Source organism: Melospiza melodia, chromosome 23 (genome assembly GCF_035770615.1).
Source record: "Melospiza melodia melodia isolate bMelMel2 chromosome 23, bMelMel2.pri, whole genome shotgun sequence".
NCBI lineage: Eukaryota > Metazoa > Chordata > Aves > Passeriformes > Passerellidae > Melospiza > Melospiza melodia.
In genome coordinates this window covers 9,271,446-9,294,133 of record NC_086216.1, presented here as the reverse complement: position 1 = coordinate 9,294,133, position 22,688 = coordinate 9,271,446, and the positions used below count along the sequence as shown (strand labels likewise).

Sequence of the window (22,688 nt, the reverse complement as noted above, 5' to 3'; positions counted from 1 at the left end):
GGGTTTAGTTTGGGGTCTGGGCTTAAATTGGGGACTGAGTTTAATTTGGGGACTGGGCTTAAATTGGGAACTGGGCTTCAATTGAGGACTGAGTTTAATTTGGGGACTGGGCTTAAATTGGGAACTGGGCTTCAGTTGAGGACTGAGTTTAATTTGGGGTCTGGGCTGAAATTGGGGACTGTGCTTAAATTGGGGATTGGGCTTAAATTGGGGATTGGGTTTAAATTTGGGATTGAGTTTAGTTTAGGGTCTGGGCTTAAATTGGGGACTGAGTTTAATTTGGGGACTGGACTTAAATTGGGAACTGGGCTTCAGTTGAGGATTAGTTTTAAATTTGGGATTGGGTTTAGTTTGGGGTCTGGGCTTAAATTGGGAACTGAGTTTAATTGGGGAACTCAGCTTAATTTGGGATCTGGGCATAGTTTGGGGACTGGGCTTAAATTGAGAACTGGACTTAAAATTGGGGACTACGTTTAATTTGGGGACTGGTCTTAGTTTGGGGACTAGGCTTAATTTGGGGTCTGGGCTTAAATTGGGGACTGAGTTTAGTTTGGGGTTTGGGCTTAAAGTGGAGACTCAGCTTAAACTGGGGACTCGACTTAATTTTGGGGACTGGGCTTAGTTTGGGGACTAGGCTTAATCTGGGGGCTGGGCTAAATTTTGGGACCAGGCTTAATTTGGGGACCAGACTAAATTTGGGCACTGGGCTGAATTCAGGAGCTGGGTTTAATTCAGGGACTGAGCTTAGTTCTGGGACTGGTCTTAAACTGGGGACTGGGCCTTAATTGGGGACTGAATATAATTTGGGGACTGTGCTTAATTTAGGCACCGAACTTAATTTAGGGACTGGGCTTAAATTAGGGACTGGACTTAATTCAGAAACTAGGCTTAATTCAGGGACTGCACATAATTTTGGGGCTGAGTTTAATTTGGGGACTGGGTGGTGGGGAACACTGGTTAGGAAAAGAAAGAAGGGAAAAACTTCCTAGGACAGGTGGTTTTTCCTCACCCTTTCAGGACACATTTTCCTGAAAGAAAGTTGTAGGCAGGTCGGGGTTGGTCTTTTCTCCCAAATAACAAATGACAGAGGGGAGGAAACAACCTCAAACTACAGCACGGGGGGACTCAGGTTGGATATTAGGGGAAATTTCTGCATGGAAAGGGTGGCCAAGTACAGGATTGTGCTGTCCAGGGCTGAGAGGTTGAACAGGTGTGTGGATGTGGCCCTTGGGGACGTGGGTAGTGGTGGTGCTGGGTGACCTTAGAAGTCTTTTCCAGCCTTAATGATTCCATGATTCTCACGATCCATGATCCCACAACACCCCACCACAGCGTGTAACTCAGTGTGTAACTGCTGCTGTTCCCTGCAGGGAGGAGAGTGAGAGCGTGCTGACCCTCAAAGGCCTGACCCCCACAGGTACCCTGCCCCTGGGAGTGCTCTCGGGGGGGAGGCAGACCCTGCAGACCGGTGAGTATCCCTGCCCCTGCATCCCCCTGCCCCAAACCCCCTGGAGCAGCTCCCACGGGCGGCCTGGAGGGTGCCAGGGGACCCCAGCCAGGGTTCAGGCCCCTGGGGAGGAAGGATTGCCAAGCAGGAGTAAGCAGAGGTGTAGGTGGGGGTGTGGAGAGATGCCAGGCTGTCCCCGTGTACCCTCGAGGAAGAAAACCCACAGCACCCTGCCTAAAGCATGTTCAGTGCTTAATTGTTTGTTTCTGCAACAAGTTTTTCTCCTTGATTTCCCTTCTAACGCTGCATGGTGCACATCCTCTGCCTCCCCTCGCTGTGCTGCTGCTGTGTGACAGCCTCTGTGTGAATGTGACAGTGACACTGCCTCTGTGTGAATGTGACAGTGACACAGCTGCTTGTTTGTTCTTCGTTCAACCACACCCCTCCCAATCTGCCCCTGTCAAAAGTCATGAATCCCAAACAGGAGGAAGGTCCAGCCAAAGGAACGAGGTTCCTCCAGGGCTGGATGGTTCAGAAAAGTCTCCTCTCAGGTTTTGAGGTAGTTGTGGAGGTTTCTTCCCAAATTTGCTGCCTCCCTCAGCAGCTCAGTAAAGGATCCAATCCTTCCCCTCCCAGGGCAAGGAGGTTGGCTGGTGCTCAGGGAATGAGCTAGCCCAGGGGGAATCCTGTAATCCAGTGTGTTAATCCTCCCCTGCCATGGCCTTTGAAGCCTGGCACCTCCCCAGCTTCCCCCTTCCGTGGGCACCGGGGATTTCCTGCAGCTCTCCCCGGGCTGGGGCTGGGGTTTGCCTGGATTAAAGAGTTCACGAGTCAGAAACGTGGCAATATCACTGCCTGCTCCCAGGGAGGGTGCAGCAGCACTCCCAAGCTCATGGATTTCTCTGCCCACAGAGGAGGATGGATATTTTTTCCCTTTTTTTATAGAAACCATCACAGCCCCGTCGCCCCAGTTCTGGGAACAGAGCCTGAGTGGGAAGGTGGCTGCTGCAGCAGCTCTGTCCCTGGATCCTGACAGCACAGGGTCATGCTGTGACGTTCTCCAGCACCTTCCCCTCTCAGGGGCTGCTCTCAGGGGTACCAGGGATCTCCTCTCCCCCAAAATCAGCCTCTCCCCAGGACAGAACAAACAAGCTGGGCCTTTGCTGCTGCCTTACCCGCCCTGCCCGCGCCTGCAGGCTGCCCCCGCTGCCCTCGGCATCTCCCGCCTTCTCCTGCCCTCCTCACCCCTTTTCCCTGTCCTCCTTCCTTCTCTGACTCTCCTTTCCCTGTCCTCCTTCCTTCTCCGACTCTCCTTTCCCTGTCCTGACCCCTTTCCCTGTCCTTCCCCTTCTCCCTCCTCCCTTTCCCTGTCCTGACCCCTTTCTTTCCCCCTTTTCCCTGACCTTCCCCTTCTCCCACTGTCCCTGTCCTGACCCTTCTCCCTCCTCCCTTTCCCTGTCCTTCCCCCTTCTCCCACTCCCCTTTTCCTGTCTTTCCTCCTCCTCCCACTGTCCCTGTCCTTCCCTTTCTCTCACCTCTCTTTCCCTGTCCTTCCCCTTCTCTCACCCTCCTTTCCCTGTCCTGACCCCTTTCCTTCCCCCTTTTCCCTGACCTTCCCCTTCTCCTACTCTCCCTGTCCTGACCCTTTTCCCTCCCCCTTTTCCCTGTCCTTCCCCTTCTCCCACCTTCCTTTCCCTGTCCTTCCTTATTCTCCCATTCTCTTTTCCCTGTCCTGACCCATTTCCCTCCCCCTTTCCCTGTCCTTCCACCTTCTCCCAACCCCATTTCCCTGTCCCGACCCCTTTCCTTTCCCTTTTCCCTGTCCTTCCCCCTTCTCCCTCCCTCCTTTCCTTGTCCTTCCTCCTTCTCTCACCCTCCTTTCCCTGTCCTTTCCCCTTTCCTTGGCCCTTTTCCCTTTCCTTCCCCCTTCTCCCACTTTCCCTTCCCTGTCCTTCCCCCTTTTCCTGTCCTGACCCTTTTCCCTCCCCCTTTTCCCCATCCTCCCACCCTTTCCCATTTTGCACATCCCTTCACACTCCCGGTGAATTTATGGGAGCCCCGTCTGCTGGGTGAGGAGGAGGGGCCGTGCCCCCCTTTTGGGGTGCCTGTGCACCTCAGAAAAGGGAAACAGGGCTGCACTGAGGGGGGCCCTGCCCTCCTGAGCCTCTCCCCAGCCTTTCACAGCAGGGCTTGGCAAAATCTACTGAACAAAGTCACGGAATCTGGGGCAGAGCTGTGCAGCCACAGCTCCATCCTTCCTCCGTGGCCTCCCCAGGACCACGTGGCCTCTGCATTGTGTCCAAAGTGAAAAAAGCTGCAGTTTTGAGGCGAAAATCCAGAGAATCTGCTCAAGGGAAGGGCGCCCTTCCAGATGTTGAGGCAGGGCCTACCAAACCTCGGATGTTGCTGCAGCAGATTTAGGAAGGGGGACATTGCTCAGCTCTGTGGTGCCTTGTTGCTTGGTAACACTTGCAGGAGGTGGAGCTGAAGCCAAACTGGATTTGGAGCCTGATTTTCTGTTACAACTCAAGGCACCAGGAGCGGAGCAGCCCAGTACCTGCTGCTTGTCCTTCCCTGGAAAACAGGCTGCCCCTCTCCTTCCCACTGCTCCAAAACATCCCCTGGGATCCCTTCTGTGTGGTGGAGGGTGAATCCCACATAACTGATCACCCAAAGGTGTTCTGGAGCCGCCCAGCTTGGAGCAGAGCTTACTCCGAGCTTGTCCCTGTGCAGTGCACACAGCAGGAAGCCCCCACTCTCTGCTCCTCTGTCCTTCCATCAGATCAACCCAGAGGAAAGGAGACACCCCCTGAGCCCTCGGGGGTCCCCTTCCCCCCTTCCTCTCCACCTCCTGTCACCTTTTTCTCCCCTCTCGCCACTCGTTTGGCACCACCGGGGCTGGGGGGCCGCGGGCTCTGCGTCGCAGCCATGATGTCGGATCACTCACTGTCACTCTGTTTTTGTTCCTTTTTTTTTTTTTTTTTCCTGTTTTGTTTTGGTTTTTTTGTTTTGTTTTATTTTATTTTTTTTTTTCCCTGTCTTCATTTCTGCATGCCACTGTTCTTCTGTATTGCAGCCACAGTAGAAGCGGTAGAGGCACGGGAAGGTATGGCTAGAACCCGGCGAGAGACTCAAATCATCTCCGTGTGTGCGTGCGCTCATTTTAAAGAGCTTTACCAGCCCTTAACGGAAGCTTTTTACTCTTGCATCACCAGAAGTGGGGGAGGACAAGGCCCTGCTGGGAAGGAAAAAACACCCAGGGGTTTGGTTCAAGGCTGTTGCAGCTTGAACAGTTTATTCCTTAGTGGGACACCTTTATTTGGAGTTGCCAAAGCGGTTCCTGCTGCGGCAGCTCGAGACCTTGGGGTTGAGGTCCTGCAATCTGCCAGCACCATCAAAACCCTTAGAAAACAGGATTTTGTGGTGCTGGTGTAACCCCTGCCCTCCCCACAGGTAGGCCAAGGTGGAGAGGCAGTTCTCTGCCTGTAGGGTGTAGGAATGACGGATCCATGAGGATTTTTCCTCAATGCCAAGAGGGGCCACGCAGCTCTACAGAGGCTTTGCTTACCAAGGGAAGTTGTTTGTGAGCCAGCCAAGTCCTTGTAAAAGATTTGGCAGAGGCTCCTTTTCCTTAAATTCTCCGTAGCACAAAGGAGTTTCACATTTGGTCCGTGTCATCAGGGCCAGGGTGACGTGCTCGTCCCCGCGGTGATGGAACAGGGACATGAAATTCCTCCGTGGGATTCATCCCTCCCAAATCTGCCCGTGTGTCTCCTGGTCATGCAAGAATTTTGCCTTTGTGATCCAAGGACTAGCTGTTCCCTCTCCTGGTGTTGCAGTGTGTGGTTTGTGTCGGAGTTCAGAGCCTTGTGGTGGTGTCTTTGTTCTGTTGTTCTGGGTTTTGCCTTTTTTTAAAATTTTTATTTTCTTTTTAATTGTTATTTTTTAGTGTTGTGTTTTTCAGCTTTGAAATTTTCCTGAGATTTCACTCTCTGGGGACAGCAAGCACCTGTCTGGTTTATCAAGTTCTTCCTATGCTATTAAAATCGGGGGAAGTTTGGGAAATTGGAAGGAAATTCTTTCCTGTAAGGGTGGTGGGATGGAATTTCCAGAAAAGCTGTGGCTGCCCCATCTCTGTAAGTGTCCAAGGTTAAACCTGGGATAATTTAACTGGGTGATTTTAATCTCCCAGCCCAAACTATTGCATGCTTCCATGAAGAGCTCTTAGCTGGCAGAGAAAGTCCTAAACCTCCCAAAAAAGAACCTCCTCCTAGAGAGCAGAGAAAATCCTAAACCCCTCTTAAAGAAAAAGAACCAGTTCTTAGTGAGTAGAGCAAATCCTAAACCTCCCTAAAAAGAAGAACCTCCTTTTAGGGAGCAAAGCAAATCCTAAACCTCTTAGGGAGCAGAGAAAATCCTAAACCTCCCTAAAAGGAAAGAACCTCCTCTTAGGGAGCAGAGCAAATCCTAAACCTATCTTAAAGAAAAAGAACCTCTTAGGGAACAAAACAAATCCTAAACTTCTCCAAAAAAGAACCTCCTCTTAGGGAGCAGAGCAAATCCTAAACCTCCCTAAAAAGAAAGAACGTCCTTTTATGGAGCAGATCAAATCCTAAATCTCCCTAAAAAGAGCCTCTTTTTAGGGAGCAGAGCAAATCCCAAACCTCTCCAAAAAGAACCAGCTCTTAGGGAGCAGAGTAAATCCCAAACCTCCCCAAAAAGAACCAGCTCTTAGGGAGCAGAGCAAATCCCAAACCTCCCCAAAAAGAAAGAACCTCCTCTTAGGGAGCAGAGTAAATCCTAAACCTCCCCAAAAAGAACCAGCTCTTAGGGAGCAGAGTAAATCCTAAACCTCCCTAAAAAGAGCCTCCTTTTATGGAGCAGAGCAAATCCCAAACCTCCCCAGAAAGAAGCAGCTCTTAGGGAGCAGAGCACCTCCTAAACCTCCACGAAAAGAACCATCTCTTGAGCAGAGCAAATCCTAAACCTTCCCAAAAAGAACCAGCTCTTAGGGAGCAGAGCAAATCCCAAACCTCCCTAAAAAGAAAGAACCTCCTCTTAGGGAGCAGAGCAATCCTAAACCTCCCCAAAAAGAACCACCTCTCAGGGAGCAGAGCAAATTCTAAATCTCTCCCAAAAGAACCTCTTAGGGAACAAAGGAAATCCTACACCTCTCCAAAAAGAACCGGCTCTTAGGGAGCAGAGCAAATCCCAAATCTCCCTAAAAAGAGCCTCCTTTTAGGGAGCAGAGCAAATCCTAAACCTCCCCCAAAAGAACCAGCTCTTAGGAAGCAGAGTAAATCCCAAACCTCCCTAAAAAGAGCCTCCTTTTATGGAGCAGAGCAAATCCCAAAGCTCCCCAAAAAGAAGCAGCTCTTAGGGAGCAGAGCAACTCCTAAACCTCCCTAAAAAGAGCCTCCTTTTAGGGAGCAGAGCAAATCCTAAACCTCCCCAAAAAGAACCAGCTCTTAAGGAGCAGAGCAAATCCCAAACCTCCCCAAAAAGAACCAGCTCTTAGGGAGCAGAGTAAATCCCAAACCTCCCTAAAAAGAACCTCCTTTTAGGGAGCAGAGCAAATCCCAAACCTCCCCAAAAAGAAGCAGCTCTTAGGAAGCAGAGCACCTCCTCAACCTTGCCTCCAGCTGCTCCCGAACACGCGCTGGCACCTCCCAAACCTCCCCCAAAGAATCCCCAAACCCAGCCCGGTGCTTTCTGTCCCCTCCACCTGTCCCCGTTGGTGTCTGGCGTGTGCTGGAGGGTTCCTCTGGGGTTCATTCCATCCTGATGCTGACACCTCTCCTCCCTGTGCTCCCTTCCCTCCCGCAGCCATCCGCGGCTTCTCCCCGCAGCACAAGATCCGCAGCTTCGAGGAGGCGCGGGGGCTGGACCGCATCAACGAGCGCATGCCGCCGCGCAAGGATTCGCTGCACGCGGACGGCCCCGTGAACTTGGTAACCTCGAACTCTGCGGACAAGAACGGCACGGGCAAGAAACCCCAGTAACGCCAGAGGATCCAAAACGTCATGAATTTTATTTATTTATTAGCGGGGTGGGGTGGGGGCAGGGGGAGAAAACCGGCTTCACCTGGAGGCACGTCCATAAATCCAGTCCGCATCCGTTCTGTGAGAAAGCGACCATTTTGTAATTTTTTTTTTTTTTTTTAATTTATGTTCAATATATATGAAAATGTCTTTTTTTTTTTTTTCTTTTTTTTTTTTTTTTTTTTTTTGAGTTAGAAACCAATCCAACTGCTAGAGCATCCCGGGAGTGTTGTGCTGTCCAGCTGCCCTCCCCGAGAGGCCAAACCTCTGCTGGGGGGTGTTGGATTAAAAATCAAAAATCAGTCAAACCAGGCAACTTGGGTCGTTGGCTTTGGCACAATTTGGACTTAGCCTGAGCTTTCCACAGCAGGTCCTTCCCTTCAGGATACGGTTGGGTTGGTTTTCCTTTACACACCTGTTTTCTTCCCCAGATTTTTCCTGTTCTTTTTTTCCACCTCTTGCCTACCTGCAGCTGCTGCTTTAGCAACCAATTCCCTGGAAGGCAGATTGCTGGGATCCATCCCTCTTTTCCAAGGTGACAGCCAGGGGCAGCTCCAGGGTTGTTAACACCAATCACAGCACCTTTTCCTTCAGGATTTCAACTTTATCCCAAAGGAAAATCGGGAGAAGGTGGGGGAAGTGCTGCCCCTTGTTGTGGCTCTTCCTCTTGGAGCAGTCAGTTTGTGCAGCAGAATTCTCTTGGGAATCCCTCTGATTCAGAGCAGAGGAATTATCTCTGCTGTCTGATGATCCCTGGGAAAGCTGCAGGGCAAAGTTTTAAAGGAAAAGGGGGGTGATTTACACCCTGCAAGCTTCAGCTCCCCCATTCCCCCACCAGCACAGCTGCCCAGCCCATGGCACATTCCCTGCTCCCCTCTCTGCAGTCAGCCCTTGCTGAGCAGTTTGGGGTGTTGGGGACAGGGTGGTCACCCCAGTGTCACCCCCCTGCCCCCCCAGGGTGTGTGGCTTTGGGCGTCACCCACCCTTGGCTGTTCCAGAGGAGCCATGGGCAGCTCTGCCTTTCCCAGCAGCTGGAGCAGGGGATGGCTGATAAAAGTTTGAGATAAGATTTGGGCACTGCTGGTTCTGGGAGATGTGGCTGGGTGCTGGTGACAGGACAGCCCCTGGACTGGGGGAGCAGGGAGGGCTTGGAAGGCAGAACCCGAGTGGATGTGGCAGGAATTTTGGCAGGGAGTTCTGGACAGGGATCCTGGGGGTTCCCAGGGGACAGCCCTGGGTGTGGGGTGAGGGATTTTGGAGCGGGAGCTGAGCATTCTGTCACTCTGAGCATTCTTCACTTACACTGGGAGTGCTGGGGAAGGGTTTTGTGGGATTCCTGTTGGTCTCTTCCAGTGAGAGCTGTGCAGGGTTTTGTGGGGTTCCTGTTGGTCACTTCCCACATGAGCTGTGCAGGGTTTTTTGGGATTCCCTTTGGTCACTTCCCTGTGAGCTGTGAAGGGTTTTATGGGATTCTCATTGATGACTTCCCTGTGAGCTGTGAAGGCTTTTATGGGATTCCAGTTGGTCACTTCCCTGTGAGCTGTGCAGGATTTTGTGGGATTCTTGCTGGTGACTTCCCACATGAGCTGTGAAAGATTTTGTAGGGTTCCAGTTGGTGAGTTCCCCTGTGTTTTATGGGATTCCCATTGCTCAGTTCCCATGTGTATTACGGGATTCCCATTTGTCAATTCCCATGTGTTTTATGGGATTCACATGTGTTTTATGGGATTCCCATTTGTCAATTCCCAGGTGTATTATGGGATTCCCATTGCTCAGTTCCCAGGTGTATTATGGGATTCCCATTGCTCAGTTCCCAATGTGTATTATGGGATTCCCATTGGTCAGTTCCCTGTGAGCTGTGAAGGTTTTTATGGGATTCCTGTTGGTCAGTTCCCGTGTGTTTTATGGGATTCCCATTGCTCAGTTCCCATGTGTGTTCTGGGGTTCCCATTGCTCAATTCCCATGTGTTTTATGGGATTCCCATGTGTTTTATGGGATTCCCATTGGTCAGTTCCCTGTGAGCTGTGAAGGTTTTTCTGGGGTTCCCATTGCTCAGTTCCCATGTGTTTTTTTGGGATTCCCATGTGTTTTATGGGATTCCCATTGGTCCCTTCCCTTCCCAGCCGTGCCCATTGCCTGCAGCTGAGGCAGCAGCTCCTGGAGCACTCCCCTCTCCATCTTTCCCCGTCCCCCTTCTCCCGAGCTCTCTGCAGGCAGGGCTGAGCCTCTCCAGGGGATCTTTGCCAAGGCTTTCCCTGCTTGTTGCCGTCTTCCCTCGGCAGTTCCAGCGCCAGAGGAAAAACAGCAACTTCCCAGGAAGCTTTCAAATTGTCTTAGCATCAGACGTCACATAATCCCACGGGGCTCTTTAGGATTCTGTGAGCAGACCGCTGGGTTTCCACACTTTTCAGTCACATGCCTCCACTTTCCCCTCTTTTTTTTTTTTTTTTTTTTTGTTTCTTTTTCTTTTTTTGGTTTGTTTTTTCTTTATTTTTTTTCCCTTTGATCCCTTTTTATTTTCCACGCCCACCGCTTTGCGAGATGTTTGCAGCGAGCTTCTCTCCCCCCAGTCCGAGGAGTGGGGCCAAATTGCCTTTTGTCTGTGAGTATTTCTTTGTCCTTTCAGGGCCTCCTGTGAGCGGTGAGCCCGTGTGTGGTGCCCAGGGCTGCCCGTGCATGTTCGGGCGTGTTGTGCTGACCCAGGCTGGGATCTCACCCAAGCCAGCCAGGTTTTAGTCGGGATATTTGGGATGGGAATTGCGGGACCCCGAGCCTGGCACCCCCCCCTGTTCCCACCGTGGGGGGGGTCAGCAGGGCCCTGCCCATCACACAGGGGGATTTGCTTTGCTGGACAGTTTGTCCCCCCCACCCTCTTCTCCTGCTCTGGCATCACCAATTCCTCCTCCTCACAATCTTTTTGGACTTTGTGCTTCGTGGTTTGGGCGCTCAGATCCAACCCCCTGATGATGCTTGGGGCTGGTGGAACTGCAGCTTCCCAGTGTCCCAGCTCTGGAAAAGGGCTGGATCTTCATTGTCCTGGCCCTGGAGAACGTGGCCAAGGGGTGGAATTTTTATCCCCCCTTATCCCTAGAGCTGCACTGTGCCACCCTGGAGATGGTGGCCAAGGGCCACCTGGGTGTTGTCCCTATGTCCCTGTGGCCCCCACACGTGTGGCTGTCACACTGCCAGCTCCCCTGTTCCCTTTGAAGCACTTCCCGAGGGGGTGAGGAGCAGCGATGGGGCTCTGGGTGCTAATTACCCCCTCAATTAATTAACGCCCCCTCTCCATGCCGGGCTGCCCCTGCCACCGCCCCCAGCCAAGATCCCCCCTCCCCTCTTTTGGGGACGACTTGGGAGCAGAATTCCCTGCCCCGATCCCCACCACGGCAAACCAAAAAAAAAAAACAAAAAAAAAACCAATCCAGAAACGCCCCCAAACTCCCCCTTTTCCTCCTTTTCCCCCCAAATCCCAAATCCAGCGCCTCGGGGCTGGGCTTGTCTCTGACCCCTCCTCTCCGAGCTCCCGCCCGTCCCTTCCCCTCCCCGGCTGCCACCTGGAGCTTGGACATCCGGGATTGAGGGGACCCCCCCGGCCCGAGGGAGCCCCCAAATCCAGGGAACGCCCCCACCTCCCCGCAGCCTGGGTTTTTTTGCATGTTCTAGCAAGGTGCATGTCCAAGGAGGGGAGTCGGCAATGGGGCGGGTGGTGGGTTGAGTTCAAGCTTAATTTTCTTTTTTTGGGATTGGGAGAACCCCTCTGGCTGCCTCTGGCACGGATCCCACCTGGCCAGGGGAGCTGGCAGGGATGCAGATCCCACCAAACCTCGGCCAGGGAGGACCTGAAGCCCTCCAGGGGTGCAGTGATGGTGATTTTAGGGTTCTCGATGCTGAAGGATCATACGCCCGTTGCCTGGAGACTGCCTCCTTTTTAATTTTTATTTTTATTTCCTGCTTTTTTTTTTTTTTTTTTTTTTTAGTTCTGTTGAAAGGAGAAAAAAAATGGTGAAAATGTTATTTATTGGCAGAAATTATTTAATATAATTTCTTCTTTTTTTTTTTTTTTGTGAAACAAGGAATGAATTTGTTAGAACTGTCTCGATGTAAATCGGAGTCATCTTTAAGGAGGAAAAAAAAAAGAAAAAAAAAGTTAAAAATTGACACAGTCACTGTGCTCCACTGTGATTTTTTGGGTGGCTGAGGGGCGTTCATTGCTGCCAGAAATGAGGATTTGGGGGGTTTTAGAGGCTCTCCAGGGCATCTCCCAGCACAGGAATTTGGAGGTGTGGAGAGCTCTCAGCTCCTGCTCCTCGTCCTTCCCTGGGTAAATAACGCGGTGCCAGCAGGGGCAGGACGGGATGTGCCAGCTCTTGTTCCACCCCAGCTCCTTCCTTGTCCCTTCTGGGGGTGTTCCCTCCACAGCGAGGACTCAGGGAGCAGCCCTGGGCTCGGGATCTGGGTGGGTCCCCAAAGTTCCACGGGTCCTGCTCAGGGATCCCCTCCTGCATCATTCCCTGGAAGCTGCTGTAGCTCCCACTCTGCCTCCACACCTGGGATCCATCCCGTCTTCCCAGGGCCAGCAGAATATTCAGGATAAACTCTGGAGCCCAATCAATCATCCCAATTCCTTTGGGAATTCAGCGCCACCTCGAGCTCAGCTCACCACGTGCTCCCGTTTCCCACCTGCTCCTCCCCGCAACATTCCCGCTCCGGATGCATCCAGGGCCCGCCCCAGCCAGGATGCTGTGGCTCTCCCACCCTTTTCCTGGGTGTTCCCACCCAAACCGGGGAGCCCCCAAGCCCTGGCACCGCTGGCAGACCCCACACTCAGCACCTAGTGGATCCAACCCCAGAGTTCCACACATCCTGCTCAGGGATCCCCTCCTGCATCATTCCCTGGGAGCTGCTGTGGCTCCCACTCTGCCTCCACACCTGGGATCCATCCCCTCTTCCCCAGTATCAGCAGAATATTCAGGATGAGCTCTGGAGGACTCCAGGCCGTGATCCCAATCAGGAATTCCTTCGGGCTCAGCTCACCACGTGCTCCCGTTTCCCACCTGCTCCTCCCCGCAACATTCCCGCTCCGGATGCATCCAGGGCCCGCCCTGGCCAGGACGCTCCGGCTCTCCCACCCTTTTCCTGGGTGTTCCCACCCAAACCGGGGAGCCCCCAAGCCGCTGGCAGACCCCGCGCTGGGCACCGGGGGGCTCCGGGCACATCCCTGCCCAGGGCAGCATCCCTGGGAGCATCCCCGGGCCCGGCCGCGCGTTCCCGGCTGGCATCGCCGCTGAGCAAACAGGAAACACTCGCCCTTTGTTAATCCCGGCCCGGGCTGCGCGTTAAATATTTATCTGTGAGCGGAGGCTGGTGCTGGGAGCCGCGGGGAGGGAGGGACCGAGGCAGGGCCGGCGCTGGAGGCTCCCGGCCGGGCACGGGAGCGGGAGGTGAGCGGGGATTTGGGCACCCCCAGGGGGGTTGGGGTGAGGGGGCTGCTCCTGGCATCGCTGCGACATCGAGAGGTGTCCCTGGGTGGGCTGGAGGGGATTTGTCACCCCTTGGCAGCAGGGATGGGCTCGGGGTCCCCTCTCGCTGGGTTTAACCTCCCCCCACCCCTGGCCCTGCTGCCATCCCTGCCCTCGGCACCCCGGGATTTGCCAGCGGGATCAGCTCCTGGTCCTCGCCTCGGTGTCCCCAGCGGGCAGCAAGGAGCTGCCTCATTGCCAGGCATTGGGGCGGGGGAGTACACCCTGTCCCCTGTGTCCCCTGTGTCCCCTGTGTCCCCGGGCGCAGGATCGCAGCCCGCCGGGGCTCCTGCCATGGTCCCCAGCAGCAGGGGGCGGTGACCTGGTGGGGACCGAGGGGTGGCAGCGAAGCCACCATCGCCCTTGGAGCTCACGTGGGAGCTCACGGGATGAGGAAGGGCTGGGGCAGCCCCGTTTTGGGGGTGTCAGCACTTTAGGGGAGCAGGAAGCGGCCGGCGGGTGAGTGGGGGGTGCGGGGGGACACGGGGCACCCACAGAGCGGGGCACGGGGGTGTTCCGGGGGGGGACCCTGCCTGGATTCCTCAGGGACCGGCGGATGGAGGGGATGGTGCAGTGGGGATGGGGGCTCTGCTCGGACTGTGCCCCACAGCAGGGCTTGGGTGGGCACGGGAGCACAGATCGCATTCCAGGAGCACAGATCCCATTCCAGGAGCACAGATCCCATTCCAGGAGCACAGATCCCACTCCCAGGAGCACAGATCCCATTCCAGGAGCACCGATCCCACTCCCAGGAGCACAGATCCCACTCCCAGGAGCACAGATCCCACTCCCAGGAGCACAGATCCCATTCCAGGAGCACAGATCCCACTCCAGGAGCACAGATCCCACTCCAGGAGCACAGATCCCACTCCCAAGAGCACAGATCCCATTCCAGGAGCACAGATCCCATTCCAGGAGCACAGATCCCACTCCCAGGAGCACAGATCCCATTCCCAGGAGCACAGATCGCATTCCCTGGAGCACAGATCCCACTCCAGGAGCACAGATCCCATTCCAGGAGCACAGATCCCACTCTCAGGAGCACAGATCCCATTCCCAGGAGCACAGATCCCACTCCCAGGAGCACAGATCCCACTCCCCACTTCGGCCCTCACCTCTCAGCATTTCCCTCCTCACCCTCTGCCAAAAATCCCCCGAAATCCCCTTCTCCATCGGTGGGGAAGCGGTGACGCTGGAGGGGATGAGGTGGGACACGGGGGGCTCACATGGGGGTCCCCGGCGCCCAAATCCCTGGGGGATGGAGAGATTGAAGGGATGGAGGGATGAAGGAGATGGAGAGATGGAGAAACGGAGGGATGGAGGGGATGCAGGGGATGGAGAAACGGAGGGGATGGAGGGATGGAGGGATGGAGGGTCACCGTGGGACAGCGGCCGGCAGTGGGGATGCGGTCTCTGCTCTCCCCGTGCCCCATGCCGGCTCTCCGAGGCGCTCAGGAGCACAGACCCCGCTCCTCCCCTCAGTCCCGACCTCCCCCCGGAATTCCCTCCCCGTCCTTTCCCCAAACCCCCCCGAGTCCTCGTCTCCATCGCGCCGGGGGGCGGCGGCGCCGGGCTCGCCCCGTTTCGTAAGCGGCGCCGGGTGCGCGGGAACGCGTGCGCGGGGCGTGGGATGAGTTCAGCCTCTTGGCCCCATTCCCTGGATCCCATCCCTGGAAATGTCACTGGAAACTCTGAATGGGCCGGCCCCGCTCCAGAGCTGGGGGGGCAGCGCACCCCGGGGGGGGGCCGGGGCACACGGGGACCCAGCGGCGGCCGGGACGGAGCCGGTGCCTCCCGACCCTCCCGGGGGATGCTCTTGGGGGGCTCTCCTGCAGTTCCACGAGCTGAGGGCCCCCCCGCTCCTTCTCCCGGCCGAGTTCGTGCCGTGGCTTTTCCCTCCGTGCCGCTCGCAGCTCCGGCCCGCTCGCCCCGGGGCTCCCCAAAAGCCCGGAGCTTCTCGGGGGGCACCGCACAGGAGGTAAGAGCAGGCTGGGGGGGCCCAAGGGGACAGCTCTGGGGGGAAAGGACAAGGAAGGGGCCGAGCCCCGTGGGGGGCTGCGCTGGGAATGGCGCGGAGGTTTTTGGGGTGCCCTGGGGGTCGGGAGCCTGCATCCCACTTTGTGTGCCCCGGGTCCTCAGTTTCCCCACGGGGGTGATTAACGTTAATTACAACCTCGGGGCTGCCGAGCCTCCAGCGGTGCGGGAAACGGGGGGTCCCCATTGGGGGTCCCACACACACAGAGGGCGCCGGGGAGCCCCCAGGACGCCCCGTTTGAGGCGGGGTCTGGCACGGTGACGGGGTGGGGACGGAGCCCAATCACGGGTGTCCCCCGAAGGCCCCGGAGCCATCCCTGGGGTGTCGGGAGGGGCTCCGGGGGTCCCGTCCCCCCCAGCCGCCCCCCGGTCCGTTCCTGGTGAGTCACAGCCCGGCCGCGCGTTCCCGGCTCCCCGTTCCTCCGTCCCCTCTCCCTTTCTGTTTGCGCTGCAGGGCGGGGAAATATTTCTGCCCTGTCGTGTTCCCGGCGCTGGCAGCGCTCCCGGGCGGGCGACGCTGCTGCCGCCACGTGCCCGGGCGGGAGGGCAGCGCCCCGGGACCGGGCACGGGATGGGAACGCGGCGCTGCCATCGCCCCCCGAGCCGCTCCGGGCTGATCCACCCCTGCCCAGCCGGGGCAGGCCGAGGGGCGGGGGTCTGGATTGGCATGGAGAATGAGGCGGGCACCGTGCCAGGGCTGGTTCTGAACAGGAGCAGCCCCTTCGCTGAGCTGGGGACGCTGCCACCGCGGTTGGCACCACCCGTGCCTCGGAATAACAGGGGACGCTCCCAGCGGTGCGGCTGCGGCTCCTCCGAGCCCCCGTCTCTCCGCCAAAGCCTGGCAATGCCCAGAGAACAGGGACGCCATGAGCACCACAGCTGCTTTTCCCACAGGGCATCCCCCGGGCACCATCCCGCGCCCCCCGGCCATGGCGGGCCGGCTCCTGCCCCCCGACCCCAGCCCGGCCCTGCGGGTGGAGGACGTTCCCCGCCTCCTCCCCGCCCCACAGGTGTCCCCGCAGCACAGGGTGAGTGGGGCTGGCACATGCTGGGGGATCCGGGGGGGCGGCACCCCCCGATGCTTTGTGCCAGCCCCTCCGTGTGCCACAGGTGCCCATCATCCGCCACCGCGGCTCCAACACCCTCAACTTCCACTTCCACGAGCCGGAGAGCCGCGGCACCGTCCAGAACAGCCCGGGAGCTCCCAAGAGCTCAGGTACAGAGAGCCCCGAGCATCCCGGGGACACCTGGGGACATCCCCCGGGCCGTGCCCACCTGAGCCGTGCCCACCTCGCCTGCAGTGAATGAGTGGTACCAGACCTGGCCAGCCAAGGAGCCCAAAGCCCCCAGTACCCAGGTGCCCGCCCAGCCCAGCCCCAGCCCCAGGGCCGCCCCGGGCTGGTCGGCGACCTGGACCAAGGACAGCAAGCGGCGGGAGCGGCGCTGGGTGAAGTACGATGGCATCGGGCCCGTGGACGAGACGGGGATGCCCCTGGCATCTCGCTCGGTGAGTGGGGGCGCAGGGCGGGGGTGCCACCCCGCTGTCACCCCCTCACCACCCCACCGTGTCCCCCCAGAGCGTGGACAGCCCCCGGGACTGGTACCGCAGCATGTTCCGGCAGATCCACCGCAAGCTGCCAGGTGAGCCCGGCTGCGCGGGTGGGCACGGAGCGGGCACGGGGCGGGCACGGCCCGGCCCCCGCTCACCTCCCCGTCCCCAGAGCCCGACTGGGACACCCATTCCTGCCCCACCACGGCGCCTCCATCGCCCCCCAAGCCGCGCAGGAGGGGCTCGGCCCCGGCTGAGCCCCCCGGGATGCCCAACGGGACGGACTGGTGAGCCTGGCACAGGGACGGGGGTGCCCACGGCGGGAGTGGGGGCTGCGCTGGCTGAACCCCCCCGTCCTCCACAGGACCCGCTGGGGCGGCACCGGTGCCACCGCCGAGCCGGGCAGCATTTTTGACTACGAACCAGGGGAGTTCTGTCCGCGGGAGCAGGTAGGCAGGGCTGGCACAGGGTGAGGGGTGGGCCCGAGGTGGGCACACCCCTGAGCGGCCCCTGCCCTTTCAGAGCCCGGCAGCAGCGCGGCCGAAGCGGGCTCAGTCCATCGAGGTGAGGAGCTGGGGGTGGCAGGGGGTGCTGGGGGTGGCAGCGGGTCCCGGTGCCCGCGGGCAGTGCCAGCCTGGCCGCCACAGCCCCGAATTGCCCGTGCAGGTGCTGCTGGAGCAGGAGCTGGAGCAGCTCAGCGAGGAGCTGGACAAGGACATGAGGGACATGGAGACGCGCCGGGCACCCCGCCAGGTACCCCCGGGCCCTCCTGCTGCCCCTTGGGCACCCCAGGGCACCCAGGTGTGGGCACATCCGGCTGTGGGCACATCCAGCTGTGGACACATCCAGCTGTGGGCACATCCAGCTGTGGGCACATCCGGCTGTGGGCACATCCAGCTGTGGGCTGGCTTTGTGCAAGGCTTGGGCATGCACGTGGTGGGATGCACATCTGGATTAATGCTCGGATGGGTGCATGCACATCTGGGCGCATGTGTGGCTGGATGTGAGCACAACTGGATGGGGGAACAACTGGATGGATGAACGGATGGATGTGGGCACAACTGGATGTGAGCACAACTGGATGTGGGCACAACTGGATGGATGGATGGATGGATGGATGGATGGATGGATGGATGGATGGATGGATGGATGGATGGATGGATGAGTGCACTGGAGCCCTGCACATCTGGGTGCCTGCACGGCTGGATGCCTGCACAACTGGATGGATGAATGGATGGATGTGGGCACAACTGGATGTGGGCACAACTGGATGGATGGATGGACGAGTGCGCGGCTGGAGCCCTGCACATCTGGGTGCCTGCACGGAGCTGCATGCACATCTGGCTCCGCGCACATCTGGCCGCACGCACGGCTGCTCGGCAGCCCTCGGAGCCGCGGCTGTGGGGCTTTAGGACCCAGCCCGCCCGTCCGTCCGTCCGTCCGGCGCTTTATTGGCGCAGCCGAGCTGGACTCCTTCGCTTCCCGCCGAGACTCGGCCTCCTGGATGATTAATTTTTCTCTCCCACCCCCTCCCGCTCCTCCCGGCAGAGCCCGGCCGCTGCTCCCACCGCTCGCTCCCCCGCTCCGGCCTCCCCGGCTGCTCGGTGAGTTCCGCGGCCGCTCCCAGCCCCAAACCGAGGGGGCGAGGGACGGGACCCCGCTCCGGGGGTGGCGCTCGGGCTGTCCCCGCGGGGTGGGAGCCCCCCGGAACCCCCCCGGGATCCCCGCACGGGTGGGAGCGGCGCCGGGCCGGCTGCCCGCAGGGTGGGACGGGGCCGGAGCGGGGCTCAGCCTTTCCCCCGGCCCCGAGCAGGGAACGCCGCGTCCCGGCCTTTGGCTCCGTCCCAGGGGAGGTGACGGCGCTCGGGTTCCCAATTCCCACCGCTGTGTCCCCTACGGGCACGGGGAGGGGGCAGCTGTGCCGGAGCACCCCGGGGTGGGGTGGGGTGGGGTGGGCACACCGGGATGGGGTGGGCACGCCGGGGTGTCCTCACAGACCCCTCTGTGCCCCGCCAGCAAAACAAACCAACAAACCAACAAACAAACAATCCAACAAACAAACCAACAAACCAACGAGTGCCTCCGCTTGTAGGACCCACCGTAACCCCCAGGGGCGCACAGGGCGGGGGTTCTCCCCCTCCCCAGCCCCTCCTCCGGCTTTGGGGGGCGCATTTGGGCTCTTTCAGCGCCCCCCGGAGCGCGGTTATTCATTAGCCCTCCCCGGCGCTTCCTGCTCGGCCGCAGCGGGGCCGCGCTGCCGGAAAACTTCGGACCGGTCCCGCTTGGCTGCCCCGGGAGGAGCCCCGGGAGCGGCGCAGAGAGCAGAGCGGGGGTCCCGGTTCTGGGGGACCCCAGTGTTCTTCCATTAGGGTACCCCGTGGTTTTGGGCTGCGGGATCCCGGGCTCCTGGTGCTGGGGGATCCCAATATCCTGGCTGATGGAATTCAGGGATCCTGGTGGACCCCAAATTCCCGGTCTGTGGATCCAGGGGTCCATGGGATAAAGGGGCCCTGAGGGTCCCTGATGTCCTGGTGCATGCAATGCACAGGACCCCGATGTCCTGCTCTGTGGGACACAGGGGTCCTGCCACTCCCCAGGGGCAGCAGGGCCAGAGCAGGGAGGGTTCACGGCCCTGCCCTGAGCCACTGTCACCCCTCAGGAGCCCCCTGTCACCCCAGCGGCTGTGGAGCCCCCCTGGCACCCAGCACTCAGCTGCCACCCCCAGCATGGAGCGGGCTGGGCTGGGGCTGGCCAGTGACCGGAGCCCTGGCAGAGGTGAGACCCCTTTGAGCCCCCTTTGATCCCTCCTGAGCCCCCTTTGATCCCTCCTGAGCCCCCCTTGAGCCCCCTTTGATCCCTCCTGAGCCCCCTCTGATCCCTCCTGAGCCCCCCTTGAGCCCTCCCGAGCCTCCCTGAGACCCCCACACCCCGCTCTTCACAGACACCCTCAGGCCAGGGACCCTGCCCAGCCTGTCGGACCTGGGGGAGCCCGTGGAGGCCGTCAGGAGGGAGGAGAAGAAGGTGAGGCCGGGCTGTCCCGTGCCAGGGGGGATTTGGGGTGGCGGGACTGGCGGTGTCCCCTGTAACCCCTCCTGTCCCTCCGCAGATGAAAGCTGCTCGCCTCAAGTTCAACTTCCAGGCTGAGTCTCCCAAGTAAGCGCCGGGGTCACCCCTGGGGTCCCTCGGTGACAGATGGGACCGGGGGAGCCCTGGCACTGCCAGCCGAGCCGAGGGCAGGTCCGTGCCCGCGGGCAGGGGTGACGGCGTCCCTTGCAGGGAGCTGACGCTGCAGAAGGGCGACATCGTCTACATCCACAAGGAGGTGGACAGGAACTGGCTGGAGGGGGAGCACCACGGCCGCGTGGGCATCTTCCCCTCCAACTACGTGGAGGTGGGCGCGGGCCGTGCGGGGGCAGCGGGGCCGGGGGAAAGCGCCGGCGCTGCCCCTCACCCGCGTGTGCCCCCCAGATCCTGCCGCCCACCGAGGTGCCCAAGCCCATCAAGGCTCCCACGCTGCAGGTGCTGGAATACGGCGAGGCGCTGGCGCTCTACAACTTCCGAGGGGATGTGCACGTGGAGCTCTCCTTCCGCAAGGTACCGCGGCTCCGTGCTGGGCCGTCCCGGGCTGTCCCAGGCCATTCCGTGCTGTTCTGTGCCTCTCTGTGCTGGGCCATCCCGGGCTGTCCCAGGCCGTTCCGTGCTGGGCCATGCCGGGCTGTTCTGTGCCATCCCAGGCTGTTCTGTGCCTCTCCGTGCTGGGCCATCCCGGGCCGTCCCGGGCTGTTCTGTGCCTCTCTGTGCTCTGCCATCCTGTGCCGTTCTGGGCCATCCCGTACCAATCTGTGTCTCTCTGTGCTGTGCCATCCCGGGCTGTTCTGTGCCATCCTGTACCAATCTGTGCCTCTCTGTTCCGTTGCCATCCCGGGCCGTTCCGTGCCTCTCCGTGCTCTGCCATCCTGTGCCGTTCTGGGCCATCCCGTACCAATCTGTGCCTCTCTGTGCTGTGCCATCCCGGGCTGTTCTGTGCCTCTCTGCTGTGCCATCCCAGGCCAATCTGTGCCTCTCCATGCTGTGCCATCCCGGGCCGTTCATCCAAGGCCATTCCATGCCTCTCTGTGCTCTGCCACCCCGGGCCATTCTGTGCCATTCTGTGCTGTGCCATCCTGGGCCATTCTGTGCCTCTCTGTGCTGTGCCATCCCGGGCCGTTCATCCTGGGCCGTGCTGTGCCATTCCATTCTGTGCCATCCCGGGCCATGCTGTGCCATCCCGGGTTGTTCATCCCGGGCCATTCCATGCCTCTCTGTGCTCTGCCATCCTGGGCCAATCTGTGCCTCTCAGTGCTGGGCCATTCCGGGCCACCCCGGGCCATTCTGTCCCATTCTGTGCCATTCTGTGCTGTGCCATCCTGGGCCATTCTGTGCCTTTCTGTTCTGTGCCATCCCGGGTCGTTCATCCTGGGCCATTCCGTGCCTCTCTGTGCTGGGCCATCCCTGGCCATGCTGTGCCATTCTGTGCCATTCTGTGCTCTGCCATCCCGGGCCAATCTGTGCCTCTCTGTGCTGGGCCATCCCGGGCCGTTCTGTGCCATCCCGGGCCGCTCATCCCGTGCCACCCCGCGCTAACCCTCCCTCTGCTCCCGCCGCAGGGCGAGCGGATCTGCCTGGTGCGCCGGGTGAACGAGAACTGGTACGAGGGGCGCATCTCGGGCACCAGCCGCCAGGGCATCTTCCCCGCCACCTACGTGCAGGTGCTGAAGGAGCCGCGGGTCAAAACCACGGCCGAGGACATCCCCGCCTCCCCCGGCCCCGCCAGCCCCCGGTCCCCGGCCCTGCAGCGCTCGCCCGGCCCCCGCAGCCCCCAGGCTCCCGCGGGGTCCCCCCGGGCAGCCAAGCGGGGTCCCGGCGTCGGTGCCACCTTCCCCCCGTCCCCAAAGCTGCCCCACGCTGGCACCCCCAGCCCCTTGGTGGCTTCTGCCAGCCCCCCACACCCTGCGGAGCCGCGGCGTCCTGGCTGGAGCCCCGAGCAGGTGAGTGCCCCCCGCCCTGGCACCGCTGGGGCTGCGGGTGCCACCCTGAACCCCCGTGTCCCCCCGCAGCGCCCGACCCCGGCGGTGGCACAAAGCAGCGCCCGGCCCGAGCCCGCCCCGTCCCACAACGGCTCCGAGATCCGGTGGACTCCGTAAGCAGAGCCAGGGGCGGCCCCGGGCGCGGGGTCCCCACGAGGGTCCCGCCCGTGTGCGTGGGGTGGGCTCTGCCCATGGTTTGTGTCGCAGGTACCGGGCCCTGTACCAGTACCGGCCCCAAAACGCCGACGAGCTGGAGCTGCTGGAAGGGGACAGGGTGGATGTCATGCAGCAATGCGACGACGGCTGGTTCGTGGGTGCGTGGCGACCTCCTCGGGGACAGGGATGAGGACGAGGTGCCACCCTCACCGCTCACCGCCTCTCCGCGTCTTTGTACCCGCAGGAGTGTCCAGGAGGACGCAGAAATTCGGCACTTTCCCCGGGAATTACGTGGCGCCGGTGTGACCCGCGGCCGTGGGCACCGCGGGGGCTTCCCCGTGTCCCGCCGTGTCCCCGCCGTGTCCCCGCCGTGTCCCCGCACGGGGATGAAGCGCCTCCAGCTCCCTCCCGCCCCTATGGGGCTGCTTCTAACAGGGACGGATCCCCCAGCGCGGGCTGTCTCCCCCGCCCCGCTGCCTTAACGCGCCCCCTCCTCACCGCTGCCGGTGCCACCGGCCCGGGACCGCCCCGGGCTCTGCCCGGTGCCGGGGCTGACCATGACGGCCGGGCCCCGCCGTGCGGGTCCGCGTCCGGGAGTCGCCTTCGCTTCTTTTCCGTCATTAAAGCTCCGCTCAGCGCCGCTCTGGGAGTGCCGGGACTGGGGAGGAGCCGCTCCGGGACGCGTCCCAGCGGAGCCGGGGGCGGGGGCGCTGCGTGGGGCCGCGGGGATCCCCCCACGCCCACGGGCGGGCCCGGGGCGGGCCCAGCGCCGCCGTGCGCCCCGTCGGGGAAGGGGGGGAGCCGTGCCCGCAGCCCGGCCCGGCTCCTCCCGAGGAGGCGGCGCCGTCCCGGGGCCGCGCTCGGCTCCGCAGCCC

At 60.1% G+C, this 22,688-nt stretch overlaps 2 protein-coding genes across 8 annotated transcripts in view; both read left to right on the top strand.

The window, feature by feature from the left end:
• Nucleotides 1–11,651, top strand: part of PPP3CC (protein phosphatase 3 catalytic subunit gamma) — a 63,731-nt gene extending 52,080 nt beyond the window's left edge. For 2 of the 7 annotated variants that reach the window (XM_063175397.1, XM_063175396.1), the window contains 3 exons: nucleotides 1,371–1,468; nucleotides 4,524–4,553; nucleotides 7,274–11,651. In XM_063175397.1, the coding sequence (XP_063031467.1) occupies nucleotides 1,371–1,468; nucleotides 4,524–4,553; nucleotides 7,274–7,449 (304 nt within the window). In that variant the 3' untranslated portion in view covers nucleotides 7,450–11,651. Of the gene's footprint in view, nucleotides 1–1,370; nucleotides 1,469–4,523; nucleotides 4,596–7,273 lie in introns of all 7 variants that reach the window. The other 5 variants (XM_063175395.1, XM_063175394.1, XM_063175400.1 and 2 more) reach the window with 3 other exon arrangements.
• A 1,227-nt stretch (nucleotides 11,652–12,878) lies between these two features.
• On the top strand, nucleotides 12,879–22,453 carry SORBS3 (sorbin and SH3 domain containing 3). Its single transcript, XM_063175212.1, has 19 exons — nucleotides 12,879–12,930; nucleotides 15,937–16,070; nucleotides 16,153–16,258; nucleotides 16,344–16,549; nucleotides 16,620–16,683; nucleotides 16,764–16,878; nucleotides 16,956–17,040; nucleotides 17,114–17,155; nucleotides 17,258–17,344; nucleotides 18,140–18,195; nucleotides 19,251–19,366; nucleotides 19,533–19,612; nucleotides 19,698–19,744; nucleotides 19,868–19,982; nucleotides 20,060–20,185; nucleotides 21,238–21,618; nucleotides 21,688–21,770; nucleotides 21,865–21,971; nucleotides 22,058–22,453. Exons 2-19 carry the CDS (start codon nucleotides 15,972–15,974, stop codon nucleotides 22,117–22,119), a joined length of 1,977 nt encoding a protein of 658 aa, XP_063031282.1. The 5' UTR covers nucleotides 12,879–12,930; nucleotides 15,937–15,971; the 3' UTR covers nucleotides 22,120–22,453.
• The last annotated feature ends 235 nt before the right edge of the window (nucleotides 22,454–22,688 follow it).

Excerpts from the sequence above, each read along its gene's own strand:
- SORBS3 (XM_063175212.1), top strand. The coding sequence starts at position 15,972 with ATGGCGGGCCGGCTCCTGCCCCCCGACCCCAGCCCGGCCCTGCGGGTG. Across the intron at positions 16,879-16,955 it reads ATGCCCAACGGGACGGACTG|GACCCGCTGGGGCGGCACCG; the intron begins GTGAGCCTGGCA and ends CGTCCTCCACAG. Across the intron at positions 19,745-19,867 it reads TTCCAGGCTGAGTCTCCCAA|GGAGCTGACGCTGCAGAAGG; the intron begins GTAAGCGCCGGG and ends CGTCCCTTGCAG.